General features: G+C 46.1%; 1 protein-coding gene across 6 annotated transcripts in view; it reads right to left on the reverse strand.

The window, feature by feature from the left end:
* Positions 1-18,047, reverse strand: part of UPF2 (UPF2 regulator of nonsense mediated mRNA decay) — a 124,572-nt gene that overhangs the window by 59,202 nt on the left and 47,323 nt on the right. For all 6 annotated transcript variants that reach the window (XM_077264579.1, XM_077264577.1, XM_077264582.1 and 3 more), the window contains exons 7-8: positions 8,383-8,486; positions 4,330-4,415 (exon numbers count right to left, since the gene is read on the reverse strand). In XM_077264579.1, coding sequence (XP_077120694.1) covers positions 4,330-4,415; positions 8,383-8,486 — 190 coding nt within the window. The remainder of the gene's footprint in view (positions 1-4,329; positions 4,416-8,382; positions 8,487-18,047) is intronic.

Genomic DNA, 18,047 nt, shown 5'->3' on the forward strand with positions numbered 1-18,047 from the left:
TCGGGTTACTAAGCGCGGCCCTGCGCTTAGTAACCCGATGTTTACCCTGGTTACCCGGTTGCTGCAGGGGGACTTCGGCATCGTTGAAGACAGTTTCAACGATGCCGAAGTCGTTCCCCTGATCGTTGGTCGCTGGAGAGAGCTGTCTGTGTGACAGCTCCCCAGCGACCACACAGCGACGCTGCAGCGATCAGCATCGTTGTCTGTATCGCTGCAGCGTCGCTGTGTGAGACGGGGCCTTAAGTCCTCAAACAGTTCTCTGTTCCTTTTTATCTTCTCCATGCCTATTGTCTCACACACACACACCCAGTGCAAAGATGGCCCACACCTGTTACTTGCCACAGGTGAATTTAAACGAGCCTCAGATGCTTTAAAAAGTTGTTTAACCCCTTCCCGACCTTTGACGCAGCGTATGCGTCATGAAAACCTGTGCCAATCCGACCTGTGATGCAGCATATGCGTCATGGTCGGATCGCGCCCCTGCAGGCCGGGTGAAAGGGTTAACTCCAATTTCACCAGACATGCAGGGACAGGGGGAGTGGTACTACAGCCCAGGGGGAGTGGCTTCGCCCCCCCATGGCTTCGATCGCTCTGATTGGCTGTTGAAAGTGAAACAGCCAATCAGAGCAATCTGTAATATTTCACCTATGAAAATTGGTGAAATATTACAATCCAGCCATGGCCGATGCTGCCATAGCATCGGCCATGGCTGGAGACCCCGATCTGGCCCCCCCACGACTGACGGCGGCAATCTGCAGCCGCCGTCAGTGTTCCGTACCCCTCCATCCTGTCCTAAGCGCCTTCCTCTCCCCTCCTCCCCTCCCCTCCGCCCCCCCCGTCCTAACCTCCGCTGTCCGATCGCACCCCCCCATACTTACCTAGTCCCGGTGTCCTCGGTCTTCTCGCATGGGTGCCGCCATCATGGAAAATGGCGGGCACATGCGCAGTGTGCCCGCCGAATCTGCCGACCGGCAGATTCGTTCCCTGTACATTTTGATCGCTGTGATCTATCACAGCGATCAAAATAAAAAAAAATAGTAAATAACCCCCCCCCTTTATCACCCTCATAGATAGGGACAATAATAAAATACAGAAAATATATTTATTTTTGTTTTTCGGTTGCACTTAGGGCTAGGGTTGCACTTAGGGCTAGGGTTAGAATTAGGGTTGCAATTAGGTTTAGGGTTACAATTAGGGTTAGAATTAGGGCTATGGTTGGAATTAGGGTTAGAATTAGGCTATGTGCACATGGTGCGGATTTGGCTGCGGATCCGCAGCGGATTGATTGCTGCGGATTCGTAGCAGTTTTCCATCACGTTTACAGTACCACGTAAACCTATGGAAAACCAAATCCGCTGTGCCCATGGTGCGGAAGATACAGCGCGGAAATGCTGCGTTGTATTTTCCGCAGCATGTCAATTCTTTGTGCGGATTCCGCAGCGTTTTACATCTGCTCCATAATAGGAATCCGCAGGTGAAATCCACACAAAAAACACTGGAAATCCGGGGTAAATCCGCAGGTAAAGCGCAGTGCGTTTTACCTGCAGATTTTTCAAAAACGGTGCGGAAAAATCCGAACACAAATCCGCAACGTGGGCACATAACCTTAGGGTTAGGGTTGGAATTAGAGTTAGGGTTGGAATTAGGGTTAAGACTAGGGTTAGGGGTGTGTTGGGGTTAGGGCTGTGGTTAGGGGTGTGTTGGGGTTAGGGTTGTGGTTAGGGGTGTGTTGGGGTTAGTGTTGGAGTTAGAATTGAGGGGTTTCCACTGTTTAGGCACATCAGGGGGTCTCCAAACGCGACATGGCGCCACCATTGATTCCAGCCAATCTTGCGTTGAAAAAGTCAAATGGTGCTCTCTCCCTTCTGAGCCCCGACGTGTGCCCAAACAGTGGTTTACCCCCACATATGGAGTACCAGCGTACTCAAGAGAAAGTGGACAACAACTTTTGGGGTCCAATTTCTTCTGTAACCCTTGGGAAAATAAAAAATTGCGGGCTAAAAAATTATTTTTGAGGAAAGAAAAATGATTTTTTTATTTTCACGGCTCTGCGTTATAAACTTCTGTGAAGCACTTGGGGGATCAAAGTGCTCACCACACATCTAGATTAGTTCCTTTGGGGGTCTAGTTTCCAAAATGGGGTCACTTGTGGGGGGTTTCTACTGTTTACGTACATCGGGGGCTTTGCAAACGCAACATAACGCCCACATACCATTCCATCAAAGTCTGCATTTCAAAACGTCACTACTTCACTTCCGAGCCCTGGCATGTGCCCAAACAGTGGTTTACCCCCACATATGGGGTAGCAGCGTACTCAGGAGAAACTGGACAACAACTCTTGGGGTGAAATTTCTCCTGTTATCCTTGGGAAAATAAATAAGTTTTCTTTCCTCAAAAATAATTTAGCCCAGAATTTTTTATTATTTTCACGGCTCTGCGTTATAAACTTATGTGAAGCACTTGGGGGTTCAAAGTGCTCACCACACATCTAGATTAGTTCCTTTGGGGGTCTAGTTTCCAAAATGGGGACACTTGTGGGGGGTTTCTACTGTTTAGGCACATCAGGGGCTCTGCAAACGCAACGTGACGCCCGCAGAGCTTCCATCAAAGTCTGCATTTCAAAACGTCACTACTTCACTTCCGAGCCCCGGCATGTGCCCAAACAGTGGTTTACCCCCACATCTGGGGTATCAGCGTACTAGGGAGAAACTGGACAACAACCTTTGGGGTCAAATTTCTCCTGTTACCCTTGAGAAAATAAAAAATTGCGGGCTAAAAAATCATTTTTGAGAAAAGAAATTTTTTTTTTTATTTTCATGGCTCTGCGTTATAAACTTCTGTGAAGCACTTGGGGGTTCAAAGTGCTCACCACACATCTAGATTAGTTCCTTGGGAGGTCTAGTTTCCAAAATGGGGTCACTTGTGGGGGAGCTCCAATGTTTAGGCACACAGGGGCTCTCCAAACGCGACATGGTGTCCGCTAAAGATTGGAGCTAATTTTCCATTCAAAAAGCCAAATGGCGTGCCTTCCCTTCCGAGCCCTGTCATGCGCCCAAACAGTGGTTTACCCCCACATATGGGGTATCAGCGTACTCAGGACAAACTGGACAACAACTTTCGTTGTCCAGTTTCTCCTTTTACCCTTGGGAAAATAAAAAAAATTGTTGCTAAAATATCATTTTTGTGACTAAAAAGTTAAATGTTCATTTATTCCTTCCATGTTGCTTCTGCTGCTGTGAAACACCTGAAGGGTTAATAAACTTCTTGAATGTGGTTTTGAGCACCTTGAGGGGTGCAGTTTTTAGAACGGTGTCACTTTTGGGTATTTTAAGCCATATAGAACCCTCAAACTGACTTCAAATGTGAGGTGGTCCCTAAAAAAAATGGTTTTGTAAATTTTGTTGTAAAAATGAGAAATCACTGGTCAAATTTTAACCCTTATAACTTCCTAGCAAAATAAAACTTTGTTTCCAAAATTGTGCTGATGTAAAGTAGACATGTGGGAAATGTTATTTATTAACTATTTTGTGTCACATAACTCTCTGGTTTAACAGAATAAAAATTGAAAATGTGAAAATTGAGAAATTTTCAAAATTTTCGCCAAATTTGTTTTTTTCACAAATAAACGCAGAAATTATCGACCTAAATTTACCACTAACATGAAGCCCAATATGTCACGAAAAAACAATCTCAGAATCGCTACGATCCGTTGAAGCGTTCCTGAGTTATTACCTCATAAAGGGACACTGGTCAGAATTGCAAAAAATGGCCAGGTCATTAAGGTCAAAATAGGCTGGGTCATGAAGGGGTTAACCACAATTTTGGAAAGGAACCAGCAATTTTGTCAGGCCCATTTTTGGAGTCGTGTGTCAAATTTGACTTTATGTGTTGTTCCAATACACACAAAGGAAATAAACATGCATATGACAAAACAGTAAATGCAATAATTTTCTGGGAGAAGTACATCATTTTCTGTAACAATTTCAAGGATGCCAACACTTTCGTCCATGACTGTGTTTTTCAAGACTTTAGGACAGGATATCAATGTTTGATCACTATAAGTGTGGCGTCCCCATCATTACACAGTCGCAGTCCATACAGAGTGTAACTGGTGCTGCAAGCATGGCTATCTCTATACTCCTGAGAGTACAGTGTTCTGGAGATCGATATGGGTCCCGGAGGTGGGACATGCCACAAAAGGGGTTGTCCCATCTGGGACATTTGACTAGATCTTCTTTGTTCGCTTAATGTATCTTGCTTCTCACAAATGTCACATAGGAACATTTGCCTAAGACACATTTTAATAAACATTTGATTTGCTTTAGTTACCTTTGTCTAGGAACAATGAATAGTGCCCTCACTAGTTTTCTTCTGTTTGCTTTTGTGTTCATATTCATGCAAAAATCCATTGCAGCCTAAAGTTTCACACAAATACACAGAAAAAGTAAATACAAAAACACTAAAAACCACATAGTAAGCTAATACCAATTCCTGCAGCTTTATTGTTATTTTTGATTAATTGACATTTATATATACCAAAATACGATGATTGCCTTGAACTAATCTGTAACTTTTTCAATATCTTATATTATTCTTTCCTCTTCCTGTTTGGAAAAAAAAAACAAAAAATTGGATCTAAAGTTATGTTTAATAAAAAAAATTATCGGATTCAAAAACCACACACTACACTGTGTGCAGAATTATTAGGCAAGTTGTATTTTGATCACATGATACTTTGCATACATGTTGTCCTACTCCCAGCTGTTCAGGCTTGAGAGCCAACTACCAATTAAGTAAATCAGGTGATGTGCATCTCTGTAGTGAGGAGGGGTGTTATCTAATGACATCAAAACCCTATATAAGGTGTGCTTAATTATTAGGCAACTTCCTTTCCTTTGGCAAAATGGGTCAGAAGAGAGATTTGACGGGCTCTGAAAAGTCCAAAATTGTGAGATGTCTTGCAGAGGGATGCAGCAGTCTTGAAATTGCCAAACTTTTGAAGTGTGATCACCGAACAATCAAGCGTTTCATGGCAAATAGCCAACAGGGTCACAAGAAGCGTGTTGGGCAAAAAAGGCGCGGAAAATCAAGCGTGAAGCTGCCAAGATGCCATTTGCCACCAGTTTTGCCATATTTCAGAGCTGCATTGTTACTCGAGTAACAAAAAGCACAAGGTGTGCAATACTCAGGGACATGGCCAAGGTAAGGAAGGCTAAAAAACGACCACCTTTGAACAAGAAACATAAGATAAAACGTCAAGACTGGGCCAAGAAGTAACTTTTCAAAGATTTCATGGACTGATGAAATGAGAGTGACTCTTGATGGGCTAGAGGCTGGATCAGTAAAGGGCAGAGCGCTCAACTCCGACTCAGATGCCAGCAAGGTGGAGGAGGGGTACTGGTATGGGCCAGTATCATCAAACATGAAATTGTGGGACCTTTTCGGGTTGAGGATAGAGTGAAGCTCAACTCCCAGACCTACTGAGTGTTTCTGGAAGACAACTTCTTCAAGCAGTAGTATCGGAAGAAGTCGGTATCGTTCAAGAAAAACATGATTTTCATGCAGGACAATGCTCCATCACATGCCTCCAACTACTCCACAGCGTGGCTGGCCAGTAAAGGTCTTAAAGAAGAAAAAATAATGACATGGCCCCCTTGTTCACCTGATCTGAACCCCATAGAGAACCTGTGGTCCCTCATAAAATGTGAGATCTACAGGGAGGGAAAACAGTCCACCTCTCGGAACAGAGTCTGGGAGGCTGTGGTGGCTGCTGCACGCAATGTTGATTGTAAACAGATCAAGCAACTGACAGAATCTATGGATGGAAGGCTGTTGAGTGTCATCATAAAGAAAGGTGGCTATATCGGTCACTAATTTTTTGGGGTTTTGTTTTTGCATGTCAGAAATTTTGTGCAGTTACCGTATATACTCGAGTATAAGCCGAGATTTTCAGCCCAAATTTTGGGGCTGAAAGTGCCCCTCTCGGCTTATACTCGAGTCACGGTCGGCGGGTGAGGGGGAGAGGGCCCTGAGGCATACTCACCTAGTCCCGGAGCTCCTGGCGCTCCCCCTGCCTGCCACACTGTCTTCGGGTGCCGCAGCTCTTCCCCTGTTCAGCGGTCACGTGGGACCGCTCATTAGAGAAATGATCATGGACTCCACTCCCATAGGGGTGGAGCCGCATATTCATTTCTCTAATCAGTGGTGCCGGTGACCGCTGACAGAGGAAGAGCTGCGGCACCCGAAGACAGTGTGACAGGCAGGGGGAGCGCCAGGAGCGCCGGGACTAGGTGAGTATTTTATATTCACCTGTCCACGATCCACCCGCCGGGCGCCGCTCTGTCTTCTCGTCCTCTTGTTCTGACTGTGCAGGTCAGAGGGCGCGATGACGCATATAGTGTGCGCGCCGCCCTCTGCCTGATCAGTCAGTGCAGAGAGACGCCGGGACGGGACGCTGAGGAGCTGCAAGCAAGAGAGGTGAGTATGTGTTTGTTTTTTTTTATTGCAGCAGCAGCAGCGTTATATAAGGCACAGATTTATATGGCACATCTATGGGGCAACGGTGCAGAGCATTATATATGGCACAGATTTATATGGCACATCTATGGGGCAACGGTGCAGAGCATTATATATGGCACAGATTTATATGGCACATCTATGGGGCAACGGTGCAGAGCATTATATATGGCACAGATTTATATGGCACATCTATGGGGCAACAATGAACAGTGCAGAGCATATAAGGCACAGCTTAATAAGGAGCATCTATGGGGCCATAATGAACAGTGCAGAGCATATATGGCACAGCTTAATAAGGAGCATCTATGGGGCAATAATGAACAGTGCAGAGCATATATGGAATTTCTTACAAAAAAAGAAGAAAGAAAAACCTCCGCAACGCTGTGTCTAGACTAGACTCTGTTTTTTTTAAATCACCCTTTACTGAAGAGCCGGTATTAAATCCTTTTTATACAGCGGGGTGCATCTTACAAGTAATACATGACAGTCTAGGAAAAGTGAAAAAAGTGCACTTACCCGTGTATGCAAAAGTCACAATTTTATTCGGACATAATTACAGCAAAAGCAGCGGAGAGTGTAGAAAAATGTGTCCGCATTTTTCTACACTCTCCGCTGCTTTTGCTGTAATTATGTCCGAATAAAATTGTGACTTTTGCATACACGGGTAAGTACACTTTTTTCACTTTTCCTGGACAGAGCATATATGGCACTGCTTTATAAGGAGCATCTATGGGGCCATAATGAACAGTGCAGAGCATATATGGCACTGCTTTATATGGAGCATCTATGGGGCAATAATAAACGGTGCAGAGCATTGTATATGGGGCATCTATGGGGCCATAATGAATGGTGCAGAGCATTATATATGGCACAGCTTTAAAAGGAGCATCTATGGAGCCATAATGAACGGTGCAGAGCATTCTATATGGCACAGTTATATATGGAGCATCTATGGGGCCATAATGAATGGTATGGAGCATTATATATGGCACAGCTTTATATGGAACCTCCTTTGGGGCAATAATGAACGGTATGGAGCATCTATTTTTATTTTTGAAATTCACCGGTAGCTGCTGTATTTTCCACCCTAGGCTTATACTCGAGTCAATAAGTTTTCCCAGTTTTTTGTGGCAAAATTAGGGGGGTCGGCTTATACTCGGGTCGGCTTATACTCGAGTATATACGGTATATTGGTTTACCTGGTGAAAATAAACAAGTGAGATGGGAATATATTTGGTTTTTATTAAGTTGCCTAATAATTCTGCACAGTAATAGTTACCTGCACAAACAGATATCCTCCTAAGATAGCCAAATCTAAAAAAAAAAAACACTCCAACTTCCAAAAATATTAAGCTTTCATATTTAGGAGTTGTTGATCAATAATAAAAATAATCCTCTAAAATACATCTTGCCTAATAATTCTGCACACAGTGTATTAGCCATTTATACTACTGAGAATAATGAACTCATTACCAACGTCCGAATAATAAGCTGGCACTTCTGAATACATAAGAAACAAATTGGAGAGATCCAGAATGAAGTAAATTAAAGCTTTTATTGGAAAACTTATAAAATGCATAAAAGGATGGAAATCCTTGCATTGGATGTTATTGAATGATGCACGATACTCAGCCTTCCATCTTTTGTTCGGGTGCTTTAGCATTTATGCATTTTATAAGTTTTTCCAATAAAAGCTTTAATTCACTTCATTCTGGATATCTTCGTTTGGGCTGCCTGTAAGGGTTGACCGTTTTTGCTTCTTACTGAGAATAATGTCCGAATTAATAAAACACACTTTTATATTATGCTACATATATCATACACATTTTCATTTTTTACCCCATTTAACACGTCATTGAGTACCTTGTCTATCAGATCACGATTGACACAGTTTGGTAACTGCTGAATGAAAGCGTCAACTATGAGCTTCAAATGAGACCCAGTGCTTGCTTCTTCATCTTCCTGTTCTGTAATAGTAACAATATATAAACTTTAATTTCATTATCTGCAGCCAACTTTTAAAGAGGACCTGTCACTATACAGCAGAGGGACTTTTAAAGAGAACCCAACATCGAAAAATTAATATAATATAAATTAATAGGGTTGTCTGGGACTTTTACATTGATTGCCTATCCACAGGATAAGTCGTCAATATCTTATCGGTGAGGGTGAGACACCCGGCACCCCCGCTGATTAGCTGTTCTTGGTACCGGCTCGATGCTCTGCGCTGCGGTGCTGCACAGCTCCGTCAACTGCATAGTGCCTTCTGCTGGATATTGCCCATCCGCCCAATAGTGATTCCAATAGGGGATTGGTGTGCAGCACCCACCCATGACCACTGTTCCATTGACGGAGTTGTGCAGTGCAGCTCTGCAACTCACCACATCCAACAGCTGATTGGCGGGGTTGCCAAGTGTTGCACTCCCACTAATCAGATATTGATGACTTATCTTATGGGTAGGCCATCAATGTAAAAGTATAGGGCTACCCCCTTTAACCTGACCTCATTCTCCTGCAGGCACTTACATGATAATAATAATAATGGTGTCTGGAGCTAAACTATACACTAGCTTTGCTATAGTTAGAAATTAAAAATTACCTCCATGTGTGTAAAACTTGTTATCCCGAGTCATAGAAAATTAGTAAATAGCCAGAGTAATTTTTTGGAAAGAAAAAGAAAGAAAAAAAAAAAAACGCCCATTCTGGTGATGTCAGCGCAGACTTTTTTGAAAGCCAGCACATACAGTCGCAAAAGAAAGAGGCGTTCAGAGTCCGGATCATGGAACGGTGTGTACTAGATTTCAAAGAAATCTGTGCCGACTTCACCAGGCTGGAGCGATCAAAGGGAATCAAAGGAGTTCTTTTAAATAGATGACTCGGCCAGGATCCCATAACACTGCAATGACTTGTGGTCATTTCCGTAAGTCATCCCGATGGTGCGGTATCCTGGCAGAGTCATCTGTTTAAAAGATCTCCTATTCAGTTTTATCAAACTGTTGCCACCAGGGACGGACTGGGACTGAAATTCTGCTCTGGCATTTGAAATCACAGAGGCGCATGATGTCCCGACACCCAAGCACTAGGTGGAGTATATTATATTACCCTGCCTGGAGGAGAACAAGATTACAAATATAGCAATATTACAAATACCAACAAACCATAACCAAATGTAACCAGCATATACAGTATTGATAACACCACCATACTGATCGTTAAAGGGGTTAGGGGTAAAGCTTTTGTTTTTTTGCCCAGGAAAGATGAGATATCATGATAGGGACCCAACTTTAAAGGAGGCCTTGACATGGCAGTTGGGTTCACATATATTGGCCAATCTATGCGCTAAGTACCTTCTTTTTTACTGTATTTTTCAGAGCAATTTTGCAGATATTTCACATATATGCTATATAGCACTTTTTTCCCCCCATTTTATATGGCAGTAATGCAGTTTCAATATTCTACAGCAGGGGTGGGCAATTAATTTTCCCGAGGGGCCACATGAGACCGTGACCATTGTGGTGGGCCGAACCAATAGGCCAAAATTAATTCTGCTAACGTTAATATCGATATATTATAATTATTATATTATTGATAATTTTATTAATATTAATTGTATAACTTAATATTGAGCAGAATTAAGAATGCTGACATCCCCCTATATATCATTTGAACCTTCTGTATATCGTATGAGCCCCACAACAGCCCCTTATATGTGGCATGGGCCCCACAGTCTCCCCCATATACAGCATGAGCCCCACACAGTCTCCCCCCATATACGGCATGAGCCCCACACAGTCTCCCCCCACAGTCTGCCCCCATATATGGCATGAGCCCCACAGAGTCTCCCCCCCATATACGGCATGAGCCCCACACAGTCTCCTCCCATATAAGGCATGAGCCCCACACAGTCTCCTCCCATATAAGGCATGAGCCCCACACAGTCTCCCCCATATACGGCATGAGCGCCACACAGCCTCCCTATATACTGCATGAGCCCCACACAGCCTCCCTATATACACTGCATGAGCCTCACACAGCCTCCCTATATACACTGCATGAGCCCCACACAGCATCCCTATATACACGAGCCCCACACAGCCTCCCTATATACACTGCATGAGCCCCACACAGCCTCCCTATATACACTGCATGAGCCCCACACAGCCTCCCTATATACACTGCATGAGCCCCACACAGCCTCCAAATATACACACTGCATGAGCCCCACACAGCCTCCAAATATACACACTGCATGAGCCCCACACAGCCTCCCTATATACACTGCATGAGCACCACACAGCCTCCCTACATACTGCATGAGCCCCACACAGCCTCCCTATATACACACTGCATGAGCCACACACAGCCTCCCTATATACTGCATGAGCCCCACACAGCCTCCCTATATACTGCATCAGCACCACACAGCCTCCCTATATACACTGCAAGAGCCCCACACAGCCTCCCTATATACACTGCAAGAGCCCCACACAGCCTCCCTATATACACTGCATGAGCCCCACACAGCCTCCCTATATACACTGCATGAGCCCCTCACAGCCTCCCTATATGCACTGCATGAGCCCCACACAGCCTCCCTACCCTATATACTGCATGAGCACCACACAGCCTCCCTATATATACTGCATGAGCCCCACACAGCCTCCCTATATATACTGCATGAGCCCCACACAGCCTCCCTATATACACTGCATGAGCCCCACACAGCCTCCCTATATATACTGCATGAGCCCCACACAACCTCCTCATATACTGCATGAGCCCCACACAGCCTCCCCATATACTGCATGAGCCCCACACAGCCTCCCTATATATACTGCATGAGCCCCACACAGCCTCCCCATATACTGCATGAGCCCCACACAGCCTCCCCATATACTGCATGAGCCCCACACAGCCTCCCCATATACTGCATGAGCCCCACACAGCCTCCCCATATACTGCATGAGCCCCACACAGCCTCCCCATATACTGCATGAGCCCCACACAGCCTCCCCATATACTGCATGAGCCCCCCACAGCCTCCCTATATATACTGCATGAGCACCACACAGCCTCCCTATATATACTGCATGAGCCCCACACAGCCTCCCTATATACACTGCATGAGCCCCACACAGCCTCCCTATATATACTGCATGAGCCCCACACAACCTCCTCATATACTGCATGAGCCCCACACAGCCTCCCCATATACTGCATGAGCCCCCCACAGCCTCCCTATATGCTGCATGAGCCCCACACAACCTCCCTATATATACTGCATGAGCACCACACAGCCTCCCTATATATACTGCATGAGCCCCACACAGCCTCCCTATATATACTGCATGAGCCCCACACAGCCTCCCTATATATACTGCATGAGCCCCACACAGCCTCCCTATATACACTGCATGAGCCCCACACAGCCTCCCTATATACACTGCATGAGCCCCACACAGCCTCCCTATATATACTGCATGAGCCCCACACAGCCTCCCCATATACTGCATGAGCCCCACACAGCCTCCCCATATACTGCATGAGCCCCACACAGCCTCCCCATATACTGCATGAGCCCCACACAACCTCCTCATATACTGCATGAGCCCCACACAGCCTCCCTATACATACACTACATGTCGCCTCCATATGCAGCACCATGTGCAGCATGTCGCCTCGTGTGTAGCACCATGTCACACCCCCATAGCCTCCCCATGCCCACCCAAACAGCCCATACACATGAGAAACAAAAAAAACCACACCACATACATCAGTCCCATCCCCTGGCGCTCTGCTTCTCTCCCTGCCTCCGCTCACACGCTGATTCGTGGAGGAAGTGGCGAGAGGCCCCTCCTCCACCAAAGAAGTCGGCGGCGGGCGCAGAGCCACACATGGTGACAGCGAGCAGGCACGCACCGTGGACCTCCGATTTCCAGCCCCACGGCTGTCTTGGTCCACATCCGGCCCTCTGGCTGTCTCAGTCCGGCCCATGGGCCACACTTTGCCCAGGCCTGTTCTAGAGTAATCATTCTTGGTAATTCATTGTGCAACCTTTACAGTTTTTTCATGTTACGGTGTAGGTGCTAGCCTCAGCAGGTCGCAGACAAAAGGGATGCCCGTGGCCTGCTGGGGTAAGTGCTGAAGCCAGCGACTTTGTGCTGTGTCACAAATGCTAACAGTGTGGGCGTCTTGAGGATGCAGATCCTGATAATGTAGCAGCCAAGGTGGACCAAGACCAGACCGGCCCTTCTGGCATTTGCCAGATAGCCAGTCCGGCCTTTTCTGTCACTATCTACCTACCCTCCGTGTATAGTGCAGGGGTCTGTCACTCCCTACCTGCCCTCCATGTGTAATGCAGGTTTCTGTCACTAGCTACCTGCCCTCCATGTGTAATGCAGGTTTCTGTCACTAGCTACCTGCCCTCCATCTGTAGTGCAGGGGTCTGTCACTCTCTACCTGCTCTCCATGTGTAGTGCAGGGGTCTGTCACTAACTGCCCTCCATGTGTAGTGCAGGGGTCTGTCACTCTCTACCTGCCCTCCATGTGTATTGCACAGGTCTGTCACTCTCTATATGCCCTCCATGTGTAGTGCCAGGTTGAAAACTATTCATCCCCCAGACATGGATTACAGTGTGGGACAGAATGATGGACAGGTGAGGGATATTGTTGTTTTTTTATTCTTGTTTTATGACAGGAGACGAGGGATTCAATGGAATAGGCCTTAGGTTAGTTTAACTACCGTATATACTCGAGTCATTGTCCCAGGGGGTCGGCGGGGGAGGGGGAACGGCGGCTGTCACATCATACTCACCCCCTCCTGGTGCGGTCGCTGCACGTCCCTGCTTCTCAGATGATCTCGGCGCCAGCAGCTCTTCCTGTGTTCAGCGGTCACGTGGCACCGTTCATTAAAGTAATGAATATGGACGCTCCTCCACTCCCATAGGCGTGGACTGCATATTCATTACTTTAATGAGTGGTACCATGTGACCGCTGAACACAGGAACAAGCTGCCAGAGACCATCGGAGAAGCTGGGACGTGCAGAGACCGCACTAGGAGGGGGTGAGTATGACGCGGGAGGGTGAGCCATGCGATATTCACCTGTCCCCGTTCCACCGCCGTGCTGTGTCTTCCGCATCCTCTGGCTGTGACGTTCAGGTCAGAGGGCGCGATGACATGTGGAACGGGTACAGGTGAGTATCGCAAGTGCCAGGGGCCTGAGCCAGTGGCAACACAGACACCTGGCCGCCATAGCGGCGGGGACACCGGTACCTGGCTCCCAGCGACGAAAGGGGAGTATGTAATTTATATTTTTTTTATCGCAGCAGCATATGGGGTTATATTATTCTATGGAGCATCTTATAGGGTCATCAACTTTATGGAGCAGCATATGGTGTTATATTATTCTATGGAGCATCTTATGGGGCCATCAACCTTTATGGAGCAGCATATGGGGCATATTCTATAGAGCATCTTATGGGACGATCATTAACCTTTTATTCAGCATTATATGGGGCATATTTTAATATGGAGCATCTTATGGGGCCATTATTAAACTTTGTGCAGCATTATATGGGGCATATTTTAATATGGAGCATCTTATAGGGCCCATCGTTAAAGGGAACCTGTCACCACGTTTTTGGAAGATTGGATAAAAATAGCGTTAAATAGGGGCAGAGGTGGGCGTTACATTAGTGTGTTTGTTATGCGTTTATTACCCACCTAAGTTGCCGAAATACCTTTGCAAAGTCTCCGTTTTCGCCTGTCAATCAGGCTGGTCTGGTCAAAAGGGCGTGTTGTCTTCCCCCAGATTTTGCGTAGTTTTCCGTTGGTGGCGTAGTGGTGTGCGCATGCCCAAGGTCCCGAATCCTCTGCCAGGGGATTTAAAAGAGCGCGCTGTTCGTTATTTCATTGGTGATCGGTGATCATCTTCCTTTGGCCGCGCGTGCGCAGAAGCGGCGCTCTGCTGGCCGCGGCTTCAGGAAAATGGCCGCGGGATGCCGTGCGTGCGCAGATGGATATCGCGGCGGCCATTTTCCTGAAGCCGCGGCCAGCAGAGCGCCGCTTCTGCGCACGCGCGGCCAAAGGAAGATGGCCGCGCCCACCGATCACCAATGAAATAACGAACAGCGCGCTCTTTTAAATCCCCTGGCAGAGGATTCGGGACCTTGGGCATGCGCACACCACTACGCCACCAACGGAAAACTACGCAAAATCTGGGGGAAGACAACACGCCCTTTTGACCAGACCAGCCTGATTGACAGGCGAAAACGGAGACTTTGCAAAGGTATTTCGGCAACTTAGGTGGGTAATAAACGCATAACAAACACACTAATGTAACGCCCACCTCTGCCCCTATTTAACGCTATTTTTATCCCATCTTCCAAAAACGTGGTGACAGGTTCCCTTTAACTTTATGGTGCATTAAATGGGAGGGTTCATTTGTATGGAGCATCTTATGGGGCCCATCATGAACTGTATGGAGCATTATAAGCGGCTCCTGATTCAGTATGGATATTCAAAAACACAACCTTCTGATGTCTCAATTTTACTTTTATTGGAATCTATTTTTATTTTTGAAGTTTACCAGCAGCTGCTGCATTTCCCACCCTAGGCTTATACTTGAGTCAATAAGTTTTCCCAGTATTTAGTAGCAAAATTAGGGGTCTCTGCTTATATGGTATGTTTGTTTACATATATTTTTTAGTGTGTGTGTGTGTGTGTGTGTGTGTGTGTGTGTGTGTGTGTGTGTGTGTGTGTGTGTGTGTGTGTGTGTGTGTGTGTGTGTGTGTGGCCATGCCCACTCCACATAGCATAAGGATGAATGACCTCGGGGAGATCAAAACATCCAACACCGCGGAGACACCATCACGTGTTTCTCAACGCAGTGACCCAGAACACTGCCCCATCCCTTATGGGAAATATGCAAATGCATGAAGAAAAGCCGCGGAGACACCATCACGTGTTTCTCAACGCAAGCAATGAACAGCCAGGTCTTTCACCGGGAAGGAACAACCACGGGAAGGGCAGCATCCAATAAAGGAAAACCACCTATGCCAAAACATGGTATCCATCCACAGACAGCTGTTTCGGGGTGTTCTGGATCAGTGCGTTGAGAAGCACTGCTCCTAATAGCCAGTTTCCTACTCCACACTGATGAGGGGCAAATACCCCGAAACAGCTGTCTGTGGATGGATACCATGTTTTGGCATAGGTGGTTTTCCTTTCTTGGATGCTGCCCTTCCCGTGGTTGTTCCTTCCCGGTGAAAGACCTGGCTATTCATTGCTTGCGTTGAGAAACACGTGATGGTGTCTCCGCGGCTTTTCTACATGCACTCCACATAGCAGGCACAGGCCACATCTAGCTTTGTCGTGTCTAGAATGGAGTTGCTCCTTGCTCCTGTGAGGTATGACGTCAATGGAAAGGGAGGAGCCGCATGGATAAAGATTAGTGATGAGCGAGTGTACTCGTTGCTTGGGTTTTCTCGGGTGATCTCCGAGTATTTGTTAGTGTTCGGAGATTAAGTTTTCATCACCGCAGCTGAATGATTTACAGCTACTAGCCAGGCTGAGTACATGTGGGGGTTGCCTGGATGCTAGGGAATCCCCACATATAATCAAGCAGGTTAATAGCTGTAAATCATTCAGCTGCGGCGATGAAAACTTAATCTCCAAACACTAACAAATACTCGGAGATCACCCAAGCGTGCTCGGGAAAACCCGAACAACGAGTACACTCGCTCATCACGAATAAAGATGTCAGGGGGAAAATGAGAGAAGTGAGGTGCTGCTGCAGTATGAGGCTGTGTATAGAGAAGAATGAGGCGCTGCAGGTGGAGGCTGTGTATAAGGCCACATTCACACGTTCAGTATTTGGTCAATATTTTACCTCCGTATTTAAAAGCCAAAACCACGAGTGGGAGAAAAATACAGAAGTGGCGGCATGCTTCTAATAAACTTTTCCTTAGCATTGTCCCTTCATTGGTTGCGCCGTTGCTTCCAAATAATCTGTTCAAAAATTCAAAGTATGTCATTGGGTGGGAAGGAGTTAAACAAGCAGTTTGGGTGACATCACAGAGCACATGGACATCATATGACATCACAATTGGCATAGAATGTGCAAAGTGTAACACCTGAGCCATCTTGTTTCATTAGAGCCTGACAGCTTGAAGGAAACAAGTCCAGGTAGGGAACTCTTCACTTACGACCTCACTCACCAATTGTATAGATAGGGGTTAGTAGTCGGATTCAGAACTACATCATTCACAAGAAAATCTTAGCAAAACCCACTGTACCATGTGTCCTGTGATTGTTATAATGATTCTATGATTTAAAAAAAAATGTTATTGACTAAATTCCAAGGACAATATGAACACGTTTGTTCTTTATTAAGTCAGTGTGAGCCCTGCCCAACTGGGGATACCAATCTGGACAACCCCTTCCCTAAATGAGGACTTGCTGGCGATCAACTCATCATGTGTCACTCGTCTTGAAGACCCTTAGCAATCGTCTGGTTTTGCCCTCTGTGACACCCATGTACTCTAATAAAAGCATATAGAGAGGGGTGGGCCAGGTGAGACAACTCCATTTGGTTCCATTTTTGGTTAGCTTTGCCATTAATGTTGTGAAAACGTTATCATAACAAATTTAATTGCAGACTGCTACAGTTCTCCATTGTCAGCTGTCTTGGTCCTGTCGGATCAGGGGTGACCAGGAGATGACAGTTTATTGTGATCAGGAATTGCAGTATGGCGTCCTGTGTTTTCCTTTAGTTCATAGAACAGTAGGTGATATGGATTAGAATAAAAAGGTGGAAATGTTTAGGTTTTAACGTGCGTCATGACTCAATTAAAAATTAGGCTGGTGGTTATTTGCAGCCTGTGATTTTGTTTTATTATCTCCTCTTGATGTTGGAAACTTGATACCTAACACACTAGTGGCCGTTATTACGACAAGGAGACATGACATCACAGGGCACATGACATCATAGATATCGCATGACCTCTTAATTGGTACAGAATGTATAAAGTTATTATCCTGAACCACCTTGTGTCCCCAGAGGGAGCAGCTTCAGGAAAACAAGTCCTGGTAGGTAGCTGCTCACTTAACACCAAGGCCATGTTCACACTTCGCGGTTTTTACCGCGGATCCGCGGCGATTTCGATGCTGCGGGTCCGCAGCAGTTTCCATAGCGTTTACATTAACATGTAAACCCTATGGAAACCGCAAACCGCTGTGCACATGCTGCGGGAAAAACCGCGCAGAAACGCAGCGGTTTACATTCCGCAGCATGTCACTTCTTTGTGCAGAATCGCTGCGATTCTGCACCCATAGAAATGCATTGATCCGCTTACTTCCCGCATGGGGCTGTGCCCACTTTGCGGGAAGTAAGCGGATAATGCGCGGTTGCTACCCGGGGTGGAGGAGAGGAGACTCTCCTCCAGGCCCTGGGAAGCATAAATAGTGTAAAAAAAAAGAATTAAAATAAAAAATGATGCTATACTCACCTCTCAGCGCTGCCCGCGGC

This window comes from Ranitomeya variabilis, chromosome 5 (genome assembly GCF_051348905.1).
Source record: "Ranitomeya variabilis isolate aRanVar5 chromosome 5, aRanVar5.hap1, whole genome shotgun sequence".
NCBI classification, from domain to species: Eukaryota; Metazoa; Chordata; class Amphibia; order Anura; family Dendrobatidae; genus Ranitomeya; species Ranitomeya variabilis.